General features: G+C 47.6%; 1 protein-coding gene across 1 annotated transcript; it reads right to left on the bottom strand.

The window, feature by feature from the left end:
* Positions 1 to 9,990: 9,990 nt before the first annotated feature.
* Positions 9,991 to 17,662, bottom strand: LOC123823059 (CD177 antigen-like). Its single transcript, XM_045845377.1, has 9 exons — positions 17,611 to 17,662; positions 17,395 to 17,535; positions 16,944 to 17,129; positions 16,161 to 16,280; positions 15,903 to 16,010; positions 11,620 to 11,760; positions 10,785 to 10,970; positions 10,521 to 10,652; positions 9,991 to 10,259 (listed from the first exon to the last, which is right to left on the bottom strand). Exons 1-9 carry the CDS (start codon positions 17,660 to 17,662, stop codon positions 9,991 to 9,993), a joined length of 1,335 nt encoding a protein of 444 aa, XP_045701333.1.
* Between the last annotated feature and the right edge of the window lie 3,940 nt (positions 17,663 to 21,602).

The following is a 21,602-nucleotide window of genomic DNA, read 5'->3' as shown; positions in this document are numbered from 1 at the left end:
GCTATGGGAAAATTTAAAAGAAAAAAATTAATGATAAAAGAAACAGGAAGGAGACAAATTGTATGTGCTGTTTTCTTGGTTTTGGTTGAAGAGAATAAAGAAAGAATGGGGAATGGTGAAAATTTTCAGGAATAGGCTGAAGACTCCAAATTGGAGGTGGGGTAGTGTCACGGGGCCGACTCACCATGGGGAGAGTCACTAGAGCTTGAGGAGGGGAGTAGGGAAGAAAAGGAGCCATTCTTTCAAATGTGGGCATGGTCTTGAGAGGCAGGCTGGCTTTGTGGAAGAAAGAAAAAGCAAGATACTTGAACACTCAGATGAGTGCCCGTGATACTGGAACCAAACATGATGCAGCATGTTCACTTCTATACAGGAGGGAACAAAACATAACACACAGAAAAGCATTTAAAAAGAAAAAAATCTCCTGGGCGGATACGGATGTGTAGGGAAAAGAATGAGAGGAGAATGGGATGCTAAACAGTGCTAGTCCAGAAGCACACCAGCCCAGACCCAGGGGCAGGGCAGCCGTAGGTGTTCGGACTGACGTGACCAGCATGTCAGTGTTAGGACTTGATGGCTTCAGGGAAACAGGTGGTGGGAAACGGGGAGAGGGGTGGGAGGGAGCGTAGTGGCCACTGGGGGACTAAAAATTTAGGGAGCCAGGAAGAATGGGAGGGCGTGAATGATAGCGGGAGAAGAGGAGGAAGGCCATTCCAAGGAGGGAGGAAGTAGGGGGCACTGAGGTAGATTTGGGAAGAGTTGTGACTCCACCCACCCTGGAGACAGGGTGAGCGAGGTAGCCCAGCTGAGTGTTGCGGGCAGCGTGTGGGCTGGAGAGGGAGATCGAGGTTTCTTTACTGAAGGCCAGGGTTTTCAGTGCATGACTTTCTCCAGGGTGAAACTGGTGCTGCGGGCTCCCCAGGACTGGCACTGAAACTGAAACCAGTTTCTCCCAGAAGCACCTTACACATGCAAAAGTTCGCATCCTCAGCACCCGGAGTGTTCTGACGCTGAAGCTTTAATTCAGAAGGGCTCAATTAGGAATAAGTGCCTACGAAGGAGTCGCCCACTGGATGCTGAGTGGCAGCCTACCGGTGGATGTTGGGGTGCCTGGTGGAAGGGGGTTGAGGCAAGATGTCCTTGAAGCTTGCTGAGCCCAAGTGAGTAGAAAAGGAGAGAGTGAGGGCTGGGTACCCAGGACCTTAGATACTTACAGTAGTCCTGGCTCAGGGTTTTTTTTCCCTCAAGCTTCACAGCCCTTTGTAGGGTTTTGTTAGGTGGGTAGGTAGTAAACTGAGGCAGGGGGGAGGAGGCAGCCATGTGTCACCAACTAACTCAGTGGTCCTGAGCCTGGTCTGACAAGTTGCTGGACTTTCGAACATCACAAGCAAAGATAGTGCAGGAAGAGGGGAGTCCTTGAGTCTGGGAAAGAGGGCCTCTATAGCAACTTCACTAAGACAAAGAGCCTTCACTAGCTGAGAAAGAAAACCTTTGTAGCTGCATTATTCCCACGGTTTAGAAGGGGAGGAGGAGGGGAACCTAAAAGCTGACTAAAGTATATAACCCCTGAACCCCAATAGTCAGCACACTCAGATTAGCTGAGGGTCCAATTGTAGCCTCGGCTCAAGTGCATAGAACACACTTACTAACAAGCTCACTAACAACTTTCTCTCCTCTGTCCGTGGGGCACTTGGACTAGTGGGTGCCTGCTGGCAGCTTTGTGCTCCTATGTGTTTTGTAAATAAACTTGCTATCTCATTTCCGCTACTCCTGTTTGTCTCTCACTCGAATCCTTCTCTTTCCAGGGAGAGAAGAACCGAGGAACAAGCTCAGGGTGGGGGGAGGGGAGCTTCTGATTCAGTCTGTTTCCGTGAGAGTTGTTTATTTACTTTTTCACATAAAGGACCTGTGCGGTGTAATGTGCTCTCCACGTGTCTTCTAAGTGTGCCCAGCCATTACTGTACTGCTTTCCCAAAGGTGCTGGCTGGATGCTGAACCAATGAGAAATTAAAATTTTTGCATTATACTGAATATGCACAGATCAGTCCACTTGTTAACACTTTACACCAGCAGGACCGTGAAGCTCACGCCCTTCCAGCCACCTGAAAGGGTGCTGACAGCAGTTTAGGAAGCGACAGATCCAGGCTTTCTGAGGTGCCAGTGACCAAAAAGATAATGTGAGGAAGGCTTTAGGGGTTTCTCTGTGACCTCTGCTTTAGGTGACTGTATTCTCTAGGCTCTCATTTCTACTCTGGTCCCTTTACATGTCCCTTTCTTGGGTCAAGGAAAATGTGGGTGGTTTTCCATGATTTCAAACCACCCACAGTGTGGTACCTACCTCCCTGGAGATTCACTGATGAGACAGTCAGTAGCCAAAGGGACTCAGGACTTCAAACTTGGCAGTTTTAGCCTTTGGACCTGCCCTTTTCCCCAACCTTACACATTCTGTCACCTTGCGATCCAGCCTGCAGTGCCTGGGCAGGAAGCTGTTTTCTCCAGTGAGATCCTCTCCTCACCCCCTTTGCACCTGGTGGACTCTCTCCAGCCAGCCCAGCTGCCGTAGGGCCCAGAGCCTCTGCCCTGGGTAGGACGTCACCCAGTCCTTATCACAGAAACAGGCCACGGACTGCATTGGGTCTAAAGACATTTATTTAATGTTTATGCTTATTTTTTCTCCATCTGTTGCATTGGATAACATATAAGCAGGTTGTTGTTGCAGAAGTAATTTTCAAATGGCAAATATTTTTAATGTATGCTGAGATTTCCATTAAGTAGTGTGGAGGAAGGCAAGTGTAACTCATCAGTTATATGCATTTAATTTTCTTAAACGATATTTGCACACGTTGGTTCATGAAGCTCTTTCTTTTTAAGAATTATGCAATATTTTTAGTTTTAACAATAAACTATTTTTTTCATAGCAGCAGCAATTGCTGTCATTAGAAACATCAGGCGGCCTTCATTTGTGTGTGTGCCCATTTGTTGTGTGTATGTCATTGACTCATTCTCTAGATGCTTTATTAATTTCTCTGGCAATCCAGGATATGCAGTAGAAATAACAGGGGAATACCTTTTCCATGTAAAATGATCAGATCCTTGGAAAACATTATGACTATCTGTTGGCCTCAGACTCTGCTCAGTTAAGAAATGGTGGACACTTTCCTGAGCCTGGGTCTTAATGTATAAAGGAGACTAGATAGCAATACAGAGAGGCCAACGCCAGTAAAAAGAAATTTCTAGCACTCACAGTTTCTCTGGAAAAGGAGAGGCATGGTGTACAAGGTAGTACATGGTGTACTCCTGGTGTACCCAGGAGTAGAGCCAGATTTGGGTACGGTTGTGGGGGAGGGGGAGAGGCTGAGCAAGCGGGCTTTCTCCCTTGATTTCAGGGGACATGGCTCCAGGGCAGGAAAGAACAGCAGGCTTAATCCCGTCTCCCTGGGAGAATGCTGGTGCAGGTGGAGCTGTAGGGCTGGTCTCTAGTCACCTGGGGGCTGGCACAGAAAAAGGGTGAAGCAGGGGAAATATTGGGTTGGCATGTGAGAGTTAGACAAGGAGGGAGTTGGCTTTCAATCTAGCTGGAAACATGACGACATGGGATTTATCTATTCGTAGAGAAAATAGATGTGAATTTTAAACAGTTGACGCAATCAAACTTTGTAAAGGTCTTTAAACACGGAGTCGGTGGTGTAACTCCTGACGCATTTAAACAAACAGGGCAGCTGAGTGCCCACTGCATCTGTGTAACTTCCAAAGCCACTTAATGTGATTCAAAAAATTTAAGACCAATAAAAACAAATCATGCCTTACATCTGCAATAAAACAAGACAGGTTGTCTGCTTTTTCAGTCAACAAGCCCTTGTAGACAGATACACACAAACAGATTGAAAAGAAAGCAGAACTCTGCAGTGAAACACTAATATAGCGGAAGAAATGATGTGACTAGAGAATCAGCCTCTGACAGCCGTGATGGTTGTAACTGATCTGGGTGAGAACATTGCTGGGTGTTAGCCTAGGGCTGCAAGTCTGAGGAGGAACGGGATATTCCATAGCTCAGCTTCTAATCTTTGCTGCCTCTGAAAAATCCTAATCAATGCCTCATTCTTATTAGTAAGTACCAAATACTGGTTAATTGCACTTACTGAGCAGACACCTTGCAGATATTAAAACCAAATGATAATGACATAACTATATGTCTCTCTTAATATGATAGAAAAAACACAGCATTATTTCTGTGGCATTTCTGCCCAAAACACATAAATGATATCAATTCATGAGAAAATAATAGCAAACAAACACCAAAGCACATTTTTAAATGAATTTATTGAAGTGACGCTGGTTAATAAAATCACATAGGTTTCAGGTGTAATTCAATTATAGAATTGAATACATCATCTGTATCAAACCAAATCATCTTTCACAGAATCTCAGCTGGAAGTTCTTTAAAAATGTGATGTCATGAAAACAAAACAAAAGAAAACAAAAGAAAACAGACTGAGATCCAAATACCTGGTACCTAAATACAGCAGACTCTCCTGAGAGAGTGAGGGAAGAGGGAGAAGGGAATTCTCTTCCTTTCTTTTCCCTCCCTGTCTGAGAGTTGGTTTCTTTTTTCCATCCTATTTTTGGCTATAATGAAATTATTTGAAAAACTGACAAAATTGGAAGAGAATCTTTGGGTTAGATTGTAATATTGTCTCAATGCTGATTTCTTGTCATTGATGAATTGCTGAGGGTTTTGTAAGAGAATGTCCCCATTACAGAAGGCACATGAGAGAATTTAAACCTCAGGGGCCCTATCAGTGCACACAGACCATGGCTTTAATCCAATTCACCACAGTCAGGGTATTTTTCTTCCTGAGATTCTAAAGCAACACAGATCCCTACTGACAGGGGACTCAAGACTTGGAAAATTTTAGCTTAAGGTAAAAAGTTATAGGCCCGTCCTGGCTTCTGGGAAAACAGCTGACCTCCTGGGGCACTGCTAAATATTACTGCCTGGGGTCAACTGGAGGCATCCGGACCTTTGTGTTCCAGGGAGAGACGGACGCCCACCCTCCCCTGGGAACATCTAACTGCCCAGGACAGGAATGTTGCAGCTTCTGAATCTCAAAGCCCTCACTGCACCCTGTTTACTCCCTCCTGTTATAAAAAGTCTGGCTTGGAAAGAGAAGAAGGTCTGTTAGGGTATGAACCCACCATCTTCTCAGATCACCAGCCATCTGAATAAAGCGCCCATAAAGATTCAACTGCTGTCATTGCTTATTGCATTTGGTAGTGACAGGCAGCCCAAATGCCAGTGTATTTTCTGGTTTTGCTACCTTACTATCCAAAAACACCTGAGAAAAAATAAATTTTCCAAACATTTTTATTCAGAAGAAAATGATGATGACATTTTCTATAAGCTTTTGACTGTCCACTGGGACAGGGCAAGAAAGAAGCGGGGCTGGTGTGTGAACACTGAGGTCCCTAAGAATCTGTGTGGCAGAGCTCAGAGATCTTCCTAAGAAGGGAAGGCCCAGGATGGACTAACAAGTCTCACCACACTGGCTCACAGAGCTTCAGGCTCCTTCAATGGGACAGCCAGGCCCCACACATCATCATCTTCCCACCCCTCCTAGTTGGAAGCTTCGTGTTCAGACCAGGTACTTGACTCAGGCACCACTAACCACAGATGAGCATGTGCCCACCTTGATATTCTGTCATTGAAATATGTCCTGTTAAGTTTGAAGATGCCTTTAGACACAGTTTTCAGCAACTCCCTCCTCTTTTCCCAGCCTCGCAATGTGAGAACTCTGCGTATGAAACCTCCGCTGGTTCATTCTACCCTGACACTTTGCTGCATCAGGCTATGGGTGTCTGTGGAAAGAATGCTGAGCTGTGAGTCTTTGTTTCAGATAAAGAGCATTGGGAGGATTAGGGAGGGGAGCAAGAGTTCATGAGATGCTGAGGACCGTGAATTGGGGATGGGGTAAATGAGGGGGCTCACCTTCAGAGTCACTGGAGCAAGGGAAGTGAGGTGGGGGAGAAGAGAGAGCCATTCCAGGACAGGAATGTTGCAGCTTCTGAATCTCAAAGCCCTCACTGCACCCTGTTTACTCCCTCCTGTTATAAAAAGTCTGGCTTGGAAAAAGAAGAAGGTCTGTTAGGGTATGAACCCACCCTATTGAGGTGGTATTGAGAGGCAGGATGGCTTTTGGAAAAAACAATGAGATACTTAAAGACTCAGGTGAGTGCCTTTGATGTTGGGACCCAACAATTCATTTGGAAAGTTAAGTGTGTACTCCTATAGCTGGAAAAGAAGTATAAGAGGAGAATGGGGAGAGAAAGATAGAGATAGAGATAGAGAGAGAGAGGGAAAGAGAGAGAGAGGGAGGAGGAGAAGAAGAAGATGAAGAAGAGGAAGAAGGAGGAGGAGGGGGAGGAGGAGGAGGAGAGAAGGAGAAAGAGAGGGAGAGAGAGAATGGTGGGTGTGCTGGGACTAGACAGAATGTGTCACTATGCAGAGGTAGCCAGAGGAACTAGCCAGCTCTAAGTACCGGGGGAAAAGAACATGCTGTTTAGGAATTGGTGGCCCCAGAGGAAGAGGAGCTGAAACCCTGGGAGAGGGGTGAGAGGGATGAGAGGGATATTCGGGGTGAGAGTGAGACTGGGGAGGGAGAAGGGATGGGAAGGTGTGGGAACCATGCAGTAGTCTGAAGGTTGAAAAGGAGGTGGGAGGAGATTCCAAGAAAAAAGGAATTCAAGGGTCTGTGTCATATTTGAAGAAGATTACAAAACTTAAGCCTGGGGGAAGGATGAGAAAGGCCAGAGGGCTGGTGTTGGGGGAAGCATATGGGATAGAGTCCAGGAACCCCCCTTTTCCAAAATCAGGATCCAGGTTATCTTTGTAAGGTGCTGACCAAGGGGAGATAAGCTATGCTCATTTTTTAAGGCCATTCTGAGTCAGGCAGTTTGAGCTTAGCAGGGAAGCACCTTAGAAATGTAAACTGATGCCTCTCCAGTACTCTAAAATTTTTGATAGCAAGGCTAAAATTGAGAGTAAGTGTACACAAAGGAGGCACCCAGTAGAGGATAAGGAGCAGAGTGACAGTGGGTATTGGGGTGCCTGATGAAAGGGCATCCTCAGAGGTCTTGAATTATTGGGGTTTTGAAAGGAATTGTATCAAATATGGACAAAATTGGGGGTCTTCCAATTCCTGAACACAGATGTCTTTCCAATTTGCTTTTCTTTTTTAAGTTTATGACAGCAACATTTGGTGGTTGGTTAACTTTTCCCAAATATTTTATTCTTGCTGCTGTGATTGTAAATAAAATTTTCTTAATTTTATTTTGGGTTTGTTCATTTTTGTGCAAAGAAATAAGGATGCTACATGTTGATTTTTTTCCTCCTGAAATTTTGTCTTATTTATTAGTTCTAACAGTTTTTATGTATGTGTGTCAGAATCTTCGAGATCTTCTTTTTTATTCTGTTTTATTAATTATGCTATTATAGTTGTCCCAATTTTCCCCTTTTGACCCCCCTACACCTAGCATTCCCACTCCCTCTGGCAATCCCCCTGCCTGCTTTGTTCATGTCCATGGGTCATGAATATAAGTACTTTGGAATCTCTGTTACCTCTACTGTTCTTAACATCCCTTGGCCTATAACTACCAGTTCTGTAACTACCAATTTGTACTTCTTAATCCCTTCTCCTTTTTCCATATTCCCCCAAACCTCCTCCCAACTGGCAACCATCCAAATATTCTCCATATCTATGATTCTATTTGCTTAGTTTACTTTTTAGGTTCAATTGTTGATAGTTATGTATTTATTGCCATGTTAATGTTCATGGTTGTAGTCTTCTTGTTTTTCTTAAATAATTCTCTTTAACATTTCATGTAATCATGGTGATGATGAACTCCTTCAGCTTTACCTTGTCTGGCAAGCATTTTATCTGCCCTTCGATTCTATATGATAGCTTAGCTGGATAGAGTAATCTTGGTTGTACTTAAATCTCTGCTTTTCTTCACCTTGAATACTTGCTAATCCCTTGTAGCCTGCAAAGTTTCTTTTGAGACATCAGCTGACAGTCTTACGGAAAATCCTTTGTAGGAAACTATTTGCTTTTCTCTTACTACTTTTAAGAGTCTCTCTTTACCTTTAAACTTTAGTATTTTAATTATGGGGTGCCTTGGTGTGGTCCCATTTGGGTCCATCTTGTTTGGGACTCTGTGCTTCCTGAACTTGTATGACTATTTCCTTCACTAAATTAGGGAAGATTTCTTTCATTATTTTTTCAAATAGGTTTCCACTTTCTTGCTCTTTCTCTTTTCCTTCATTTCTGATTGGGTCATTTTTATGCTGTTGACTACCCAGTGAATTCCTTGAGCCTTCTTATCACCAGCGTTTTGAACTCTGCATTTGATACATTGCTCATCTCCATTATGTTTAGTTCTTTTTCTGGAATTTTGAGCTGTTCTTTTGTTTGGGCCATGTTTCTTTGTCTCCTCATTTTGGCAGCCTCTCTGTGCCTTTTTCTATGTATTAGGTAGAGCTACTTTGACTCCCTGTCTTGGTAGTGTGGACTAATGTAGTAGGTGTTCCGTAGGGCCCAGTGGCACAGCCTCCCTGTCACTCAACCTATGTACTTGAGATGAGCCCTCACGTATGCTGAATTCAACCTCCTCTTGTAGTTGAGTCTTGATTGCTTTCAGCAGGTCAATAGGAGGAATTTACCCAATACAGCCAGTTGGTAGGACTGGCTTGACCACTGGCCACCAATCACCTCCCTCAATAGCTTGTAGAGGTGGTGGTGCTGTGACATGGTTTGTAAATGTCTACAGGGTGCACAGGTTCTGGGGTTTCTTGGGTGGTGCAGGCCAAGATCAGCCACCACCTGTGTTCTGTCTGGGGCCATCTAGCATAAGCTATAAAGCAATCTGTAGATGGCTGCTGGTAGTGATGGACCTGTGGCCACTCTGTGAGAGGTACAGGGACTGGGTTCAGCTGTTACTTGTCTGAGTGGATTTAGGTAGCTCTGAAGCCTGTACCTAACCCAGCCCTTCACATGGAAAAGCTACTGTTACCAGCTTGGGTGGTCCCCTAAGTTGGATGGGTTGAAGCCTTAGTTAATCACCAGGACAGGGCGAACTGTCTGAATCAGATTGATGGAGCCTCAGATATGGTGCCATTACTCTGTGGCTCTGTGTGAGAGAGGGCTCAGAAAAGGAACAATGGCCACTGCCTGCAGTTCTGTCAGGGACAAGCTGTTCCCTAGATCTCACACTGATGCCAGACATTTCAGTTTCTCCCTGTATGCCACTGGTATCCTTCAAGCTGCTGCCTCAGTGCTGGTGCTCAGAGGGAATGAGTCTGAGTAAGTCTGTGTGTGGAGCCCTTTAAAAGGAGATGCCTGAAACTCTCACCTAGGATGGTAACAGAACCTGTGACATCAGCGTCAGGAAACTGTGCACACCCTCTTATTTTCCCACTTCATACAAACCCATATATCGAGTGACTCAGGTGGGATTAGGCTCCTGTTTGTGCAGGGATCCTGACTCCAAAGTAGAAGCCTTGTTGGTCAAAGTGCACCTTCACCTTCCAGGTCATGGTGATGACCAAATACCTACGGTTGGAGACCCCTGAAGGCTCTGCTACCGCCCCAGCTGGGAAGGAGACGTGCACCAGACCAGTGAAGGATGGGCCTGACACAGTGAATCTCTCTTCGGATTCCTCTCCTCCCCACCCTAGATCTCTGTGAGCCCTGCCCTCCCCTCCCATAGAGAAATCCCAGCACTGGGAGAAAAGACGATGCCTTTATTCATCAGACACATGTGGCCACTGTTGGAGTGTCCAGTTCCCACAGGGCCAGTTCATCTGCTCCCAGGCCCTTCTATATGTTGCTCCCAGGTCACAACATGTGTGGTTGAGAATTCATGGAGAAGATGGTAAAATAACCCAGTGTTTGGCTATGAGATCAGAGGAGGGTTTGGTTTAGGGGTCAGCCAAGGCTAAGAATCACAGGGAAATAGAGTGAGCAGGGTAGTCATCCCATACCAAAGGGCTAGAGACAGTCCCAGCCCTACCACCCAAGCCAGGTAGGGGGCAGGAGAAGCCCCATTTGGGAGATCTTTAGGAGCAGCTCCACTTTGGCGATCTTTATTGACAACCTCAGGGAACTCAACTGTGTGGAACGGCCCAATCATGTTGGTGTGGTTCAACAAGGAGTTGGAAGGTTGGGCCATGCAGCCCTGAATGCTAAGTGCAGAGGTCAGCCCACCTAGAAAGTGAAGACTGAGTCAGAAGGTTCTCAAAGTAGTGCACACTTAAATTCCTAAGACCCGGGAGCCCCAGACCCTAACACCTCCCTCCTCAGACCAGGAGATCAGGCTCTTAGGCCTCCCTGCCCTCACATCTAGAAATATGGGTCCCCGTCACCCTCAAGCCCAAGAGCCAAGGTCTCAAACACCCTCCCACTACAGCAGAAATGAATCCAGGCCCCCAGCCCCTTCATCCTTGGGACCTGGCCTTCAGCACTCACCTCCTTCGAGACCGATGTAACCTTTATAACAACCAGTGGTACCCTTAGGGCATGTGACATTTCCAGAGCCTGTACAGAATCCACCAAGCTGCACACATGTGGGACACTGCAAGTCTCCTGGGACAGGAGCAGCTGGGGAGCAGAAAGGAGGTTGGGGTGCACATCTCTGCACCAAGCTGCAGGCACCTTGAGCCCAGAGATTCTTGTCTCTGAGGCACCATCTCCCCATGACCCTTTTCTCTCCCATCTCCCTGGCTCCCCTACCTGGATGAGGTAGAGAGTTCAGCAGGACACTGGTACTGCTGGCACTGTTGCACCCATTGGAAGAGCAGAAATGAGTGTAGGAGGCAATGAGAATTCCAGGGGGCCCCGAGTGGATGGAGACAGCCTGGGAATTCTGTTTCTCAGTCTTGATGCAGCCTTTGCTCCCCACAATGAGTGATATGGGTCCTGTGGGGGGAGAGTGATAGCTGGATGGTGGTAGGTGAGGCTCTGAGGGAGACTGGAGCCAGGGATTCCTGGATGCTTAGCTGGCAGAGGGTGAACGTAGGTTCCCTGAGTACAAGAGCATGGGGTGGTTGCAGGCAGGGCCAAGACTAGAGCCTGAGTCTGGGTCCTCCCCCAGCTTTGTCCCCTCTCAGTTCTCGCTCAAATATCACCTCAGTAGAGCCTTCCCTGTTTTCACTTTTTCAAATTCGAGTCTTCACCTACTCTCCCGATTTCCTTTCTCTTCTGGATTTTCTGTTTCCCCACTGGTGCATAGAGCTGCAGGAAGGCAGACCCAATGATATCTACAGAGCCTGGCACAAAACATGTGCTCAGCAAATCTCAAAATCATTGGAGTTGCTGTGCACCAGCTCTGTTCTCAGACCTGCATGGACCATCAGATATATTCTCATGACGTCCCAGCACAGTAAGTAACATTACTTCCAGAAGCTAGTCCGCAATGTATGAAGGGGACAGCAAGGTACAGAAAGAGGAAGAATGAGGTATAGAATTCCAGGCATTGGAATCAGGCAAGAAGTTCAGGGGACAGAATTCAGGATGGGAGACCCAGGATGCTGTGCAGCAGTTCTGCCCTGGTGCACAGCTCACGCACCTACATCTATGAGCAGAAGAGTCTCCTGGCACACTTCCTCCAAATCACATATCACATTCATAAATGCATTCCATTCCATGGGTTCCTTAGCCAGGTTTGGTTTAATCTGATGCGTGCCCCCCTGTTGACAGGTCTGAGAATCTGGAAAGAAGAAATCGCCAGCGTTTGTGTCAGCCCAGGAACAAGCCATGTCTCCCCCTCCAGATCTTGTGTTTGGGAAGGTGATCATGTTCTTCAGTCACACTCAGGTAACCTGGACACAGTCACTTCATCTCAGGTGGAGAAGGGACCTTTGACGTGTATGCCTGCCCCCATTCCTTACACCACCACTTCTGCTCCAGCATCTGCAGGAACCTTGCTCAACACCCTTGAAGGCTGCTCCTCCCCTGGGGTGTGGCAGAGAAAGACGGATCTTTCTTAACCTGAGCCATCTCTGCTTCCGTCACTGAGGCTCAAGGTCCTCATCTGGATAACAAGGAGTGTAGACTGACACCTTTGTCGGTCTTTTAACTGAGAAACCCTATGTCCCAAACGAAGTTCCTCCAATGCCTAGTGTGTGTACTGAGCATTTACTATGTGCCTCACTGTGGTGACTGCTTTCCATGGAGTAGCCCATTTAAGGTTCCCAAGGCTCTCTCTCATCCAGGTTACCTCATTTTCTCACAGTGACCACCAAAGTAGGTGGTGTTATTTACCACTCCCCATTTTCAAGATGGAAAACAGAGGCAGAGGAGTGGTGAAGTAGATTTCCCCATGTCCCACCACTAATAATTAGCTGAGCTGGGCTCCCTGGGGCTAGTGATGGAGAAGACAGGGTTTGATGACTATGCTCAGCTACCTAGGCCTCTGAGGTCCTCAGGAGTCCAGTGTGAAACCCAGGAGCCTAGATCGTCACTTAACAGCCATCCCATCACCAGCAGGGATGTATCACGTGATGCATGAATTCCACGGCTGGTAACACAGATTCCACCAACATGTTTAACCTTCCTAACAGCCTCATGAAGGAGGACTGCTCATTCCCTCTCTTCACAGACCACAACACCATGGCTCCTGCTGCCCTGCTCCCAGCCTGGCCCTGCTCTCCCCTCCCCCACCCTCCCCATGTTAGTCAGCAGCAGCTCCTGACTTGCAGTTGCTCCAGTTGAGAACATTGCTGTCATTCTTAACAATCTCTATGACTTACACCCCCTGTTGCACCCATCAGGATATCTTGTTGGCTTAAGCTGCAAAATGACTCCTGACCCTGGCCATTTCTCACCACCTCTGGTGCTTCCACCACTGTCCAAGACCCTATTGGCTCTCACTTGCTTCTTCTTGAGTTTTCCTGGTTTTCCACCCCACACCCACCTCCCACTTCATCTATTTCTTACTCAGAAACCAGTAGAATCCCCATAAAAGGTTGATTGATTCATGTCACTCCTCTGCTTAGAAGATTTGAATAGTTCCCCAACACACTCATATTAAATTTTCTCTTTGGCCCCAAAGACCCTGCCTCTCCATCCACATGTCCTGCTCTGCTCTCTTTTGAACACACTTCTGAAGCTACACTGACCTCTGAGCTCTTTTTTGAACCCCCAGTAGGTCCCCACCCACCCCAGGGTCTTCACGTGTGCTCCTCTGCTCCTGACTGTATGGAATCACCCACTCCTTCTTGAATTTGGTGAAAGAGGCTCATAGAGATGGTGATCCCCCAAAGCTGGTTCAGTGGCACAACCCAGATGGGAACCCACAGCTCCCCGATTGACACCTAGGCTCTTAGCTGCTGCTCTCCTCCTGACGGTGCAGACCCACCACCCTCACTGGCACCACAGCCCAATTCCTAAGGGTCGGTGGCAGTCAAGGCCATTCACATTCCAAGCCTTTGTTATACTTCAATGGGCTCCTGCCATGGCCTGTTTTGGGCAACCTGTGCTCTTGCACCCAGCCTTCCCCCAGCCCCAGGTCTTCCCAGTAGCTGTCTGTCACCCTGGAATGGCCCTTTTCCTCCATGACATCTTGTTTTACCCCAGCTTCTGATGCCTGGTCTTACTGTCGCTCAATAAATGTTTGTTAAACTGCTGAAGTGAACCGAACCAGAAAAGGCAAACACATCCCCTAAGATCTAACTCCAATATTGAAAGCTAACAGAAAAAGTTTATGCATTAGGAATATTCATTTGTGGCATGGAAGCTGTGTTTTGTGTGGCATGTGTGTGGTTTGTGTAGCATCTGTGTATGGTATATGGGGGGGTGTATGAGGTGTGTGACATGTATATGATATGTTTGCATGGTTTGTGTAGTATGTGTGGTATGTGGGTATGATGAATGCATTTTTTGGACAGGTGCAGCATGGCATCAGTTTTTTGTGTCTGTGTTTAGTATATGTGTGGTGTATGTGGCATGTGATGTGTTGTGTGGTCTGTGTGTTGTGTGTGGTGTGTGGTATATGAGGTCTGTGGTGTGTGTTATAAGGTATAAAAAGGCATGAGTGTAGTATGTGATGTGTCATGTCCATGTAGTATTGTGAGTCTGGTTATGCCTGTAGTGTGTATTGTGTGTGTATCTATGTGGTATGGTGTGCTGCATGGATTACGTTTGATTTGTTTCAGGAATGCCTTCTGGATTAAGAATGTTTCCTAGTCCCAAAGATGAGGGCCAGACAACTAAACAGAATTGACCAAAAAGGGAGACTCAGACTATTCTTATGTGGTCAATACTTTTCCATGTTTCCTTTGGTCCCAGGAGAAATGCTAATCCTTTCCCCACCCTCCCTCCCCACTCTAGCACCAATATCCATTCCCAAGACAGGCTCCAGATCAGGTCTGGCCTCTCTGGCCTTGCACCACTGATCCTTCTGCTTGGATTACCTCTTCTGAACTCCCATACCCACTCTGTCTACCTGAAAAACTGATACTCACCTCCTGCAAGTCCCAGCTGCCTCCATCCTCTTGATGAGACCTCCCTTTCTGAAAAAAGCAGGCTTATTCCCATCTCCAGGCCTATACACATGCTGTTTCCTCTGCTTGTTCATGTCCTCTTCCTCTTCTACTAATAAACTGCAGCTAATCTTGAAGGCATAGCTCACAGGTTGTCTCCTCTGTGAAGACCTCCCTGACACCCCACCCCCAGGACATTACTATTTTCCTCCTCACAGCTCTACCAGGCCCCTTCACCACAGCCCTGTGACCACCTGCATCTGTGATGTCTGATCTCCTTGTCCCGGATGTTCTTTAGGGCAGGGACAGGGTCAGGGTCTGAGTCCTCTGCAGTCCCCATGGGAGACCTTGGAATCCTGCAAACTGACTTTTCATCCTGTGCTAGCCCTTGTGCTGCCTCAGTCTATAAACATTGTTATTGGTGACATCCAGACACTGTACTCAACACTCCCAGTCTAGACAGAGGGATCCAAGCACAGAGGACTGTTTGCTGAATCCATTCAATGTTCTCCTTGAAGCTTGAAGGGCTGGGTGCTATGGGCATTGAGGAAACTGAAGTTTGGATAAAGAAGGCTCTCTTCCCACTCTGCTAAATCCTCACTTCCCTCCCTGACTCCTGTGGTCCTTATTGGGACACTCCAGGCTATTATCAGTCTGCCTAGGCATGGCTGGGCTGTGTTTATATGGGTGAGTGGGGACACTTCCAATGTCCCTGCTTGGCTTATGTTGTCGCTAAAACAGCTGAAGCACCCTCAGTTTTCTCTGACCTTACTTCCTCTACAGCACAGCTGCTGGGGTGCTCTGGTACCATGGGTGGGGGATAGATGAGGATGGGGTAGGTAGGGTGGTTGAGAAGAGGTGAGAGACCCAAGGCTTCCCAAGGTTAAGAGTGTGGGGACATAGAACTAAAGGTAATGAGTCACTCTCAGCATGAGAACCAGGCATTCTGCACTCCCTTCTGCATCCAGTGGATGAAGCAGAATCCAAAGCAGCCAGCCAGCCTTGCATTCCACCTGACCTTTTTCCCCCGCTTCCTCCCACATGGACTGTCTGCCGTCACTTAGTTGACTACTCCTGGTGTCATTTAAAACACCCACCAGTGAGTTCCTGTCCTGTATCTGTCCCCTGGACCACACACCCTCTCCCCTTCAAATGGAAGCCTCCTATGAGCACCTTCATCCCAAAGAACCTATCATGACAATCCCTCACATGAAGCATGCCTGAGTGAGGAATAAACTACTTAATCACTTGTGGGTGCTAGTGTTGGTGGGATGTGTTGGATACAGGACTTTCACAAGGGTCATTGTATCCTAAGGCTTCCGGGCTGGTTGTGGCTTTGTCTTCAGGGCATGGGACTCACCGTCAGCACCACAGTTTTCACTCACAGACAAGGACCCGATCTCCCGAGTCTCATTAAGCAGGTTGCAGGCTGCTTGGGACATGCATCCCTGGACTCTCAGTTTGCTGCTGATGCCCTCTGTGGGAAGGGGTCAGGAGAGTGAGAGAGGATGAGATGCTACCACTGGGAGCATCCAACCCTGAGAAGCCAGAACCACCCTCCTCCGTCTCAGGTTTTACCTGCCCTCCCTGCCTTCAGTGCCTACAAGAACCCTATGTCCCAGCTCACCTCCCCTGAGGTCGAGGATCCCGTTGTAGCAGTGTGAGTGCCCGACAGGGCAGGTCACCTCTGTTGCAGATTCACAGCCTTCTGTAGACAAGCAGAACGGGCACCGCACGGATCCTGGGACTGGGAAGTGAGAGGGAAGAAGGGAAGACTAAACTGCCTCCATATTTGAATCTGCGTTTTACCCAGTCCTATTTGCTGACCCCAGAATTAACCTCCTCAGTCTTCCCAGACTTGCTCTGCTCAGGTTTCTCTCATATAGGCCTGGGGTGCAGGGAATTGGTGTCTTGTGGCTGGGGAGAGAGCAAGGGGTGGCATGAGATCTGGGAGGGACACCAGGAACTGATACAGAAGGGGTACCCTGGGAGGAACCAGGGTAGGGTTCACCCACACATCCACTACACAGCCTACAGGATGCCCAAAAGAAAGAGAAGGTAGATCAGCACCCCAAAACTCAGTTTAGGACACATATGAGATTAGTGAAAAGTTATGGCCAAGTTCACTTTGGAATAGGAAATGCCAAAACCCTAAATGAAACATGAGTGAACCAAGCCCAACAGTAGAGAAAAGGGAGTACAGCCCAGGTTCAGACCGTCACCAGAGTCTGAGGTGCAGTCTGGTTTGCTGCCCCAGGACTGTGAGAGGAAGCTGGGCCAGGGGAGGGAGTCCTGGGGACTATGGACAGGCCGGGTGGCCAGGAGGGGTCTGAGAGAACAGTCCTTCTGTGCTCCCCTCCTCCCCAAGGCCCCTCTTCTCTCCCCTTCCTCTTCTCCCTCCTTGTCTCACCTGCAGGAGGGGGCGGGGACCAGAGAGGGAGGGTGGTGGAGAGGTCATTGCAGAGGTCCTTGTGGCGACACACATGGGTGTAGGAGACAATGGAGATGCCAGGGCCTGCCCGGTGCTGGGTGACATGGGCCTCTTGATCTTCCTCCTGGGTACAGCCCTTGGTGAACACTAGGAGCACTTGGGGTCCTGGATGACAGAGGGGCCAGGCCAGGTGAGGATCAGGAGTCCTGGTTCCTAGATGGAGGGTCTGTAGCTGGGATGAGAGGCTGGAGAGGAGGCACCTGGGCTCCCAAGGCTTCCTCCTATGAAGAAGGGGACAGCTGCTGGTGTGAGGGAGGGGGTCTCCTGAGTGTCCACACCAAAGGCAGGCAGGACTGGTCAGGAGGAGGAGGGAGATCCCTGCACATGTGAGAGTGCTGGTCATGCCTGGGGTGTATGGGGTCCGTCTTACCATTATCAAGAAGCATTAGTGTGTCTTGGCAACCCCAGCCCTCACTGCAGGTCTTCCTATCTGCTGTCCACTGAAAGGGCAGTTCTGTTACATTCTTCACAGACAGCAGTGTCCCCGACTGACAGGTCAGAGCCTGCACTCCTGGGAGGAGAACAGCAAATCCATCTTAGTCCATCCTCCCGGGAAATCCCCTCCCAAGTTGGGGTCTTCACTCACGGGGCAGCACAAGGGTGAGGCCTAGGAGGGCTGGCAGCAGGGCAGGGCTCATGGTCAAGGCTGCTACAACTCTCCCGCTCCTGCTCTTTCTCCCAGGAAACTGAGTCCTTTTATACCTGTCCTTGCCCAAGGCAGCCAGGAAAGGGTGGGGAGTGGATGACCTTGCCAAAGTTGGCCTGGGCCCATCCTCTGAGTCTCACAAGCTAAAAGGCCAAGAAACCTGAGTCCTTCCTCTTCCTTATGACCCAAGAGTCCAGCCTCCCAGCCCCCTTCTCTCTCAGACCCAGAAGTCCAATCTTCCTCCTTACTCAGACCCAAGAGTCCAGAACCCAGACCCCTGAACACTTAAAAATTGAGGCACCCTGACCCCCAGCCTCCGTTAGTCAAGATCCACAGCCCTTTTTCCTCCTGAGACCAGCTGTGCAGGTCTCCACCCCCACCTTGTTACAGGATAGTTTGTGAAGACAATTTCTTCATTTGTCCAGGCAACCTGGCCACCTTCTGGGCCCAGTTGGGAAAATGGCCCAACTGCTTGTGAGGACATTAGTGGTGGGTCTTGGCTGGTCCCTATGGCTTTTCTACCTTAACCTCTGTCTCTCACAGATATGTACCTCTCTTTTCTTTCTCATTCCTTCCAGTATGGCTTTCCTTTTTATTCCCCTTTCCATGATCTTCTTCATGCTTTTATTCTCCTCCTTCTGATTCTGATTCTTATTCGCCTTCTCTTTTCTCCCTACCAGCACAACACAGGCTGAGAGCTCCTAGTTCCTGGAGCCCAGGAGGGAGCTGAGGTATCACAGGGAGAGTAATGGCAGTGGAAGAACTAGGATATTCCTTGACAAAGCAAAGTTTCTCTGCTAGAAACAGATGGGAACAGTGATGTGCTAGAAACACAGCTTTTCAGAAAAACAGGATCAACAAACCCTGTCTCATAATGTTGGCCTGTTAATGAGGTGTGAATTCTCTTACCACATCTGATTTTGAAGCCACCAACAGATTAACAAGATGACTTTGCCAAATCCTAAATAATTAACAATAGGTTTCACTGGCATGTGCTAATCAGTTCTAGCTCACTGGGTAGGAGGGAGGCTGGAAAGGATATGGAGCATCTGTCAGTGAGTGCAGAGGCTAAAAAAGGAGAAAAGAAAGGGTGAGAACAACAGTAGAGGAGAAAGATAAGTGAATGTGTAACTTGCAATGGTGTGTATATTTTTTACATTTTTATACATTTTGTTTTTATTTTGTTTTCAACTTTCAGATGTGCCACACAGTCACCAGTGTGAGTCCTATGTCCTACTGAGTCTGCACCACTAACTGGCGTACCATGGGTGCTCAGTAGATATTTACTGATTGAGTTAGAGGCTGAGTGAATGAATGAAAGAGTGAAGAGGAGGAAAAGATGGCATTATACTCGTGTAGGCTGTGCAGTTTTCAAACACCATCTCCTCCCCACCGATTCACATTGTTGCTGTGTGAATGGAGCCCTCTGAAGCTGTGTGTGGCCTGAAGCAGGGTCCCTGGAAGAACAGGAGAAAGAAGGTGGGTAAAGGGACACATAGGGTAACAGGTCATCCATTAATTTCTTGTTTTAGTGAACAAATATTTACTAAGGCTGAAATTTGTGCCAGGCACTCTCCCAGTTGCTGGAGATACAAGAAAACCAACAAGAATGAGGTTCCTGCTTTTTGGAGCTCACAGACTAAGAAGAGAGACAGACATCAAACAAATAAATGAGCACAAAAGAATCTTAGATGGTCCTGGGTGTTGGGCAGGTGATGTGAAAGTAAGTGACTGAACTGTGAGCGGGGGATGGGGGGCTCCCTGAGGAGGTGAACATTGAGCTGAGGGCAGAGTAAAAAGAAAGCTTTCCATGGAAAGACAGGTGAGTAAAGTATTCTAGGCAGAGGGGAGGACATTTGCAAAGTCCTGAGGTGGAATCAAGCTTGGATTTTTTGAGGCTTAGAAAGAAAGCAGGGCTGGAGTGCCATGGCTAAAGGGAGTGTGATAGAAGACAGGATGGGAAAGGATGGTAGGGGTCTGGCCAGGTAGACTAAGTCAGGACATTACGGCAACCTTTCTGGGATCCTGATGTGGACTACAGCCAGTGCTGTCCATAGTGTTGTGGGTGTGACAAACAAAATCACATGGACTGCAGAAGTCCTGTGGAGAAAAGGGACAGCATGGCCACTCTGAGTTAGAGAGCGCCCTGACCCTTGCCTGGACAAGTTTTTATTGCTTTTCTGGGAGCATTACATCCAGGAAGGTCCTCATTTATTATGCTCAGGTTTGCTTTAGGTGATTACTTCTTGCAGATAACAAAGAAAAGAATGTTGCAAATGTAAAGGAATGATAAAAGTGATTGATCTGGTTACACTCCATCCTTGGAATGGCTTAGCACAGACTTTAGGGCATTACTTCAAAGATATACATTAAGCATCTGTTGTCTTAACTCAGGGTGATGGAGTATTAGCAAAAGCAAGCCTCCAAGCAGCCTAGATATAACACAGGCCTGGTCCCCCATGGGAAAGCTGATCTGTGGGCTTGGCTCCTATGTGCTGATTTGTGCCTGTCAGTTTTCCAAACCAGGGCTGAGTTATATTCGCCATTGCCATGCAGACTGGTTCCCTATAGGATCCTGAATCTTTCAGATGGCAAATGCAAAGTCTGTGGCACTGTTTAGCAAAATGTCTGACAGTTCTTGGTGTAAAATTCTGTTGGCTACCTGGGCTGTTTCTGCTTGCCCCTGACTATGGAATCTCAGGATTTTCACTTCCCTTCTCTGAACTTCCTTCTCCTCTGTCACATAGGTGTAATGATTATCTGCACATCATGGATGGAGGATTATCTCTATGTAACAAAGTGGACTCTTTGCAAATGATAAAAAAATAGGTAATATTATGAGCCTTTACTCTGTCCAAGTCCTAGTCCAACCACTTTGTGTATTTCAACTCATTGATTCATGCCCACAACTATGAGGGGGATCTTATTAATTGCCTAGTCACATATGTAAAGAAACTTAAGTCCAGAGAAATAAAATAACTTGCTTAAACTCATGCAGTATGACAGAGATAACTACCCATCAATGATCTTTGCCCCCTTCAGGGTGTAGAGCTCTTACTAAGTGATGACTATCCAGCTAGTGACTACACATCTCAGTCTCCATTGCCTGTAGGTGGACCATGTGACTATTTTCTACCAATGGAACGAGAGCAGAAATGATGGGTGTCAATTCTGAGCCTCAGTGATTAAGAAGCAGGAGTGACTTCTTCTCCCATCTATGTGGCTTTCAAGGGTGACCTTGGAGCCACACTCAGATTATGGCACAGACTTGATCAGCCTCAGTCCCTGAGAATATGAGCAGGGGAGAGCACACCTCCCTTCCCCAAAATACTCCACCAAGTAGACATGTTGCAACTGAGAAAGAAAAATCTATTATGTTAACCCACACAAATTTAATTTGGTGATGTATTTGTTGTCAGAAGTAGGATTTCTAACACATGACATGACAAGGAAGTGTTTTCCTTGAGGCAGATGTTCTAGAAGCAGGGCCCGAGACAGAGATGCTTATTCAAGTGCTTTCCTGAGGGAGCATTTTCAAGAGAAGGGGAGTGAGGGAAGCAGGCTGGGAAGGCAGGGAGACTGAGGACAGAGGGGTCTGAGCTGGAATCACACGTTAGTTCAATCCCACACACATATCACCACAGAGCTGGACCAGCTGTGAAAGAACACCACCGCTGTACACCCCCATTCCAGTGAGCCATTGGCCAAGGTCTGTCCCCAAGTGGAAGGAGTGAAGGGTGTGTGGTTACTAGCTCCCTCTGAGTGAGGTTGATTCTTGAGAGAAGAAGCAGCTCTGAGGTACTACTGTCGGCCCAAGCCAGCTAGACAAGGGCATGTGGATAGGATATGGTATATCCACTCCAGGGCTGAGGACATGACCCCAGGGGCTGGCTCCTAACCATGACACCTGTGTAGGGATCTTCTGAGAATTT

Source organism: Phyllostomus hastatus, unplaced genomic scaffold (assembly GCF_019186645.2).
Source record: "Phyllostomus hastatus isolate PE091 unplaced genomic scaffold, TTU_PhHast_1.1 phas_contig_468, whole genome shotgun sequence".
NCBI lineage: Eukaryota > Metazoa > Chordata > Mammalia > Chiroptera > Phyllostomidae > Phyllostomus > Phyllostomus hastatus.
Note: the sequence above shows the minus strand (reverse complement) of the source record. Positions and strands in the feature narration are given on the sequence as shown.

Excerpts from the sequence above, each read along its gene's own strand:
- LOC123823059 (XM_045845377.1), bottom strand. The coding sequence starts at position 17,662 with ATGAGCCCTGCCCTGCTGCCAGCCCTCCTAGGCCTCACCCTTGTGCTG. Across the intron at positions 11,761-15,902 it reads GTCTGTGAGTGAAAACTGTG|ATTCTCAGACCTGTCAACAG; the intron begins GTGCTGACGGTG and ends TCTTCTTTCCAG. Across the intron at positions 10,971-11,619 it reads TCTTCTGCTCATAGATGTAG|GACCCATATCACTCATTGTG; the intron begins GTGCGTGAGCTG and ends CTCCCCCCACAG.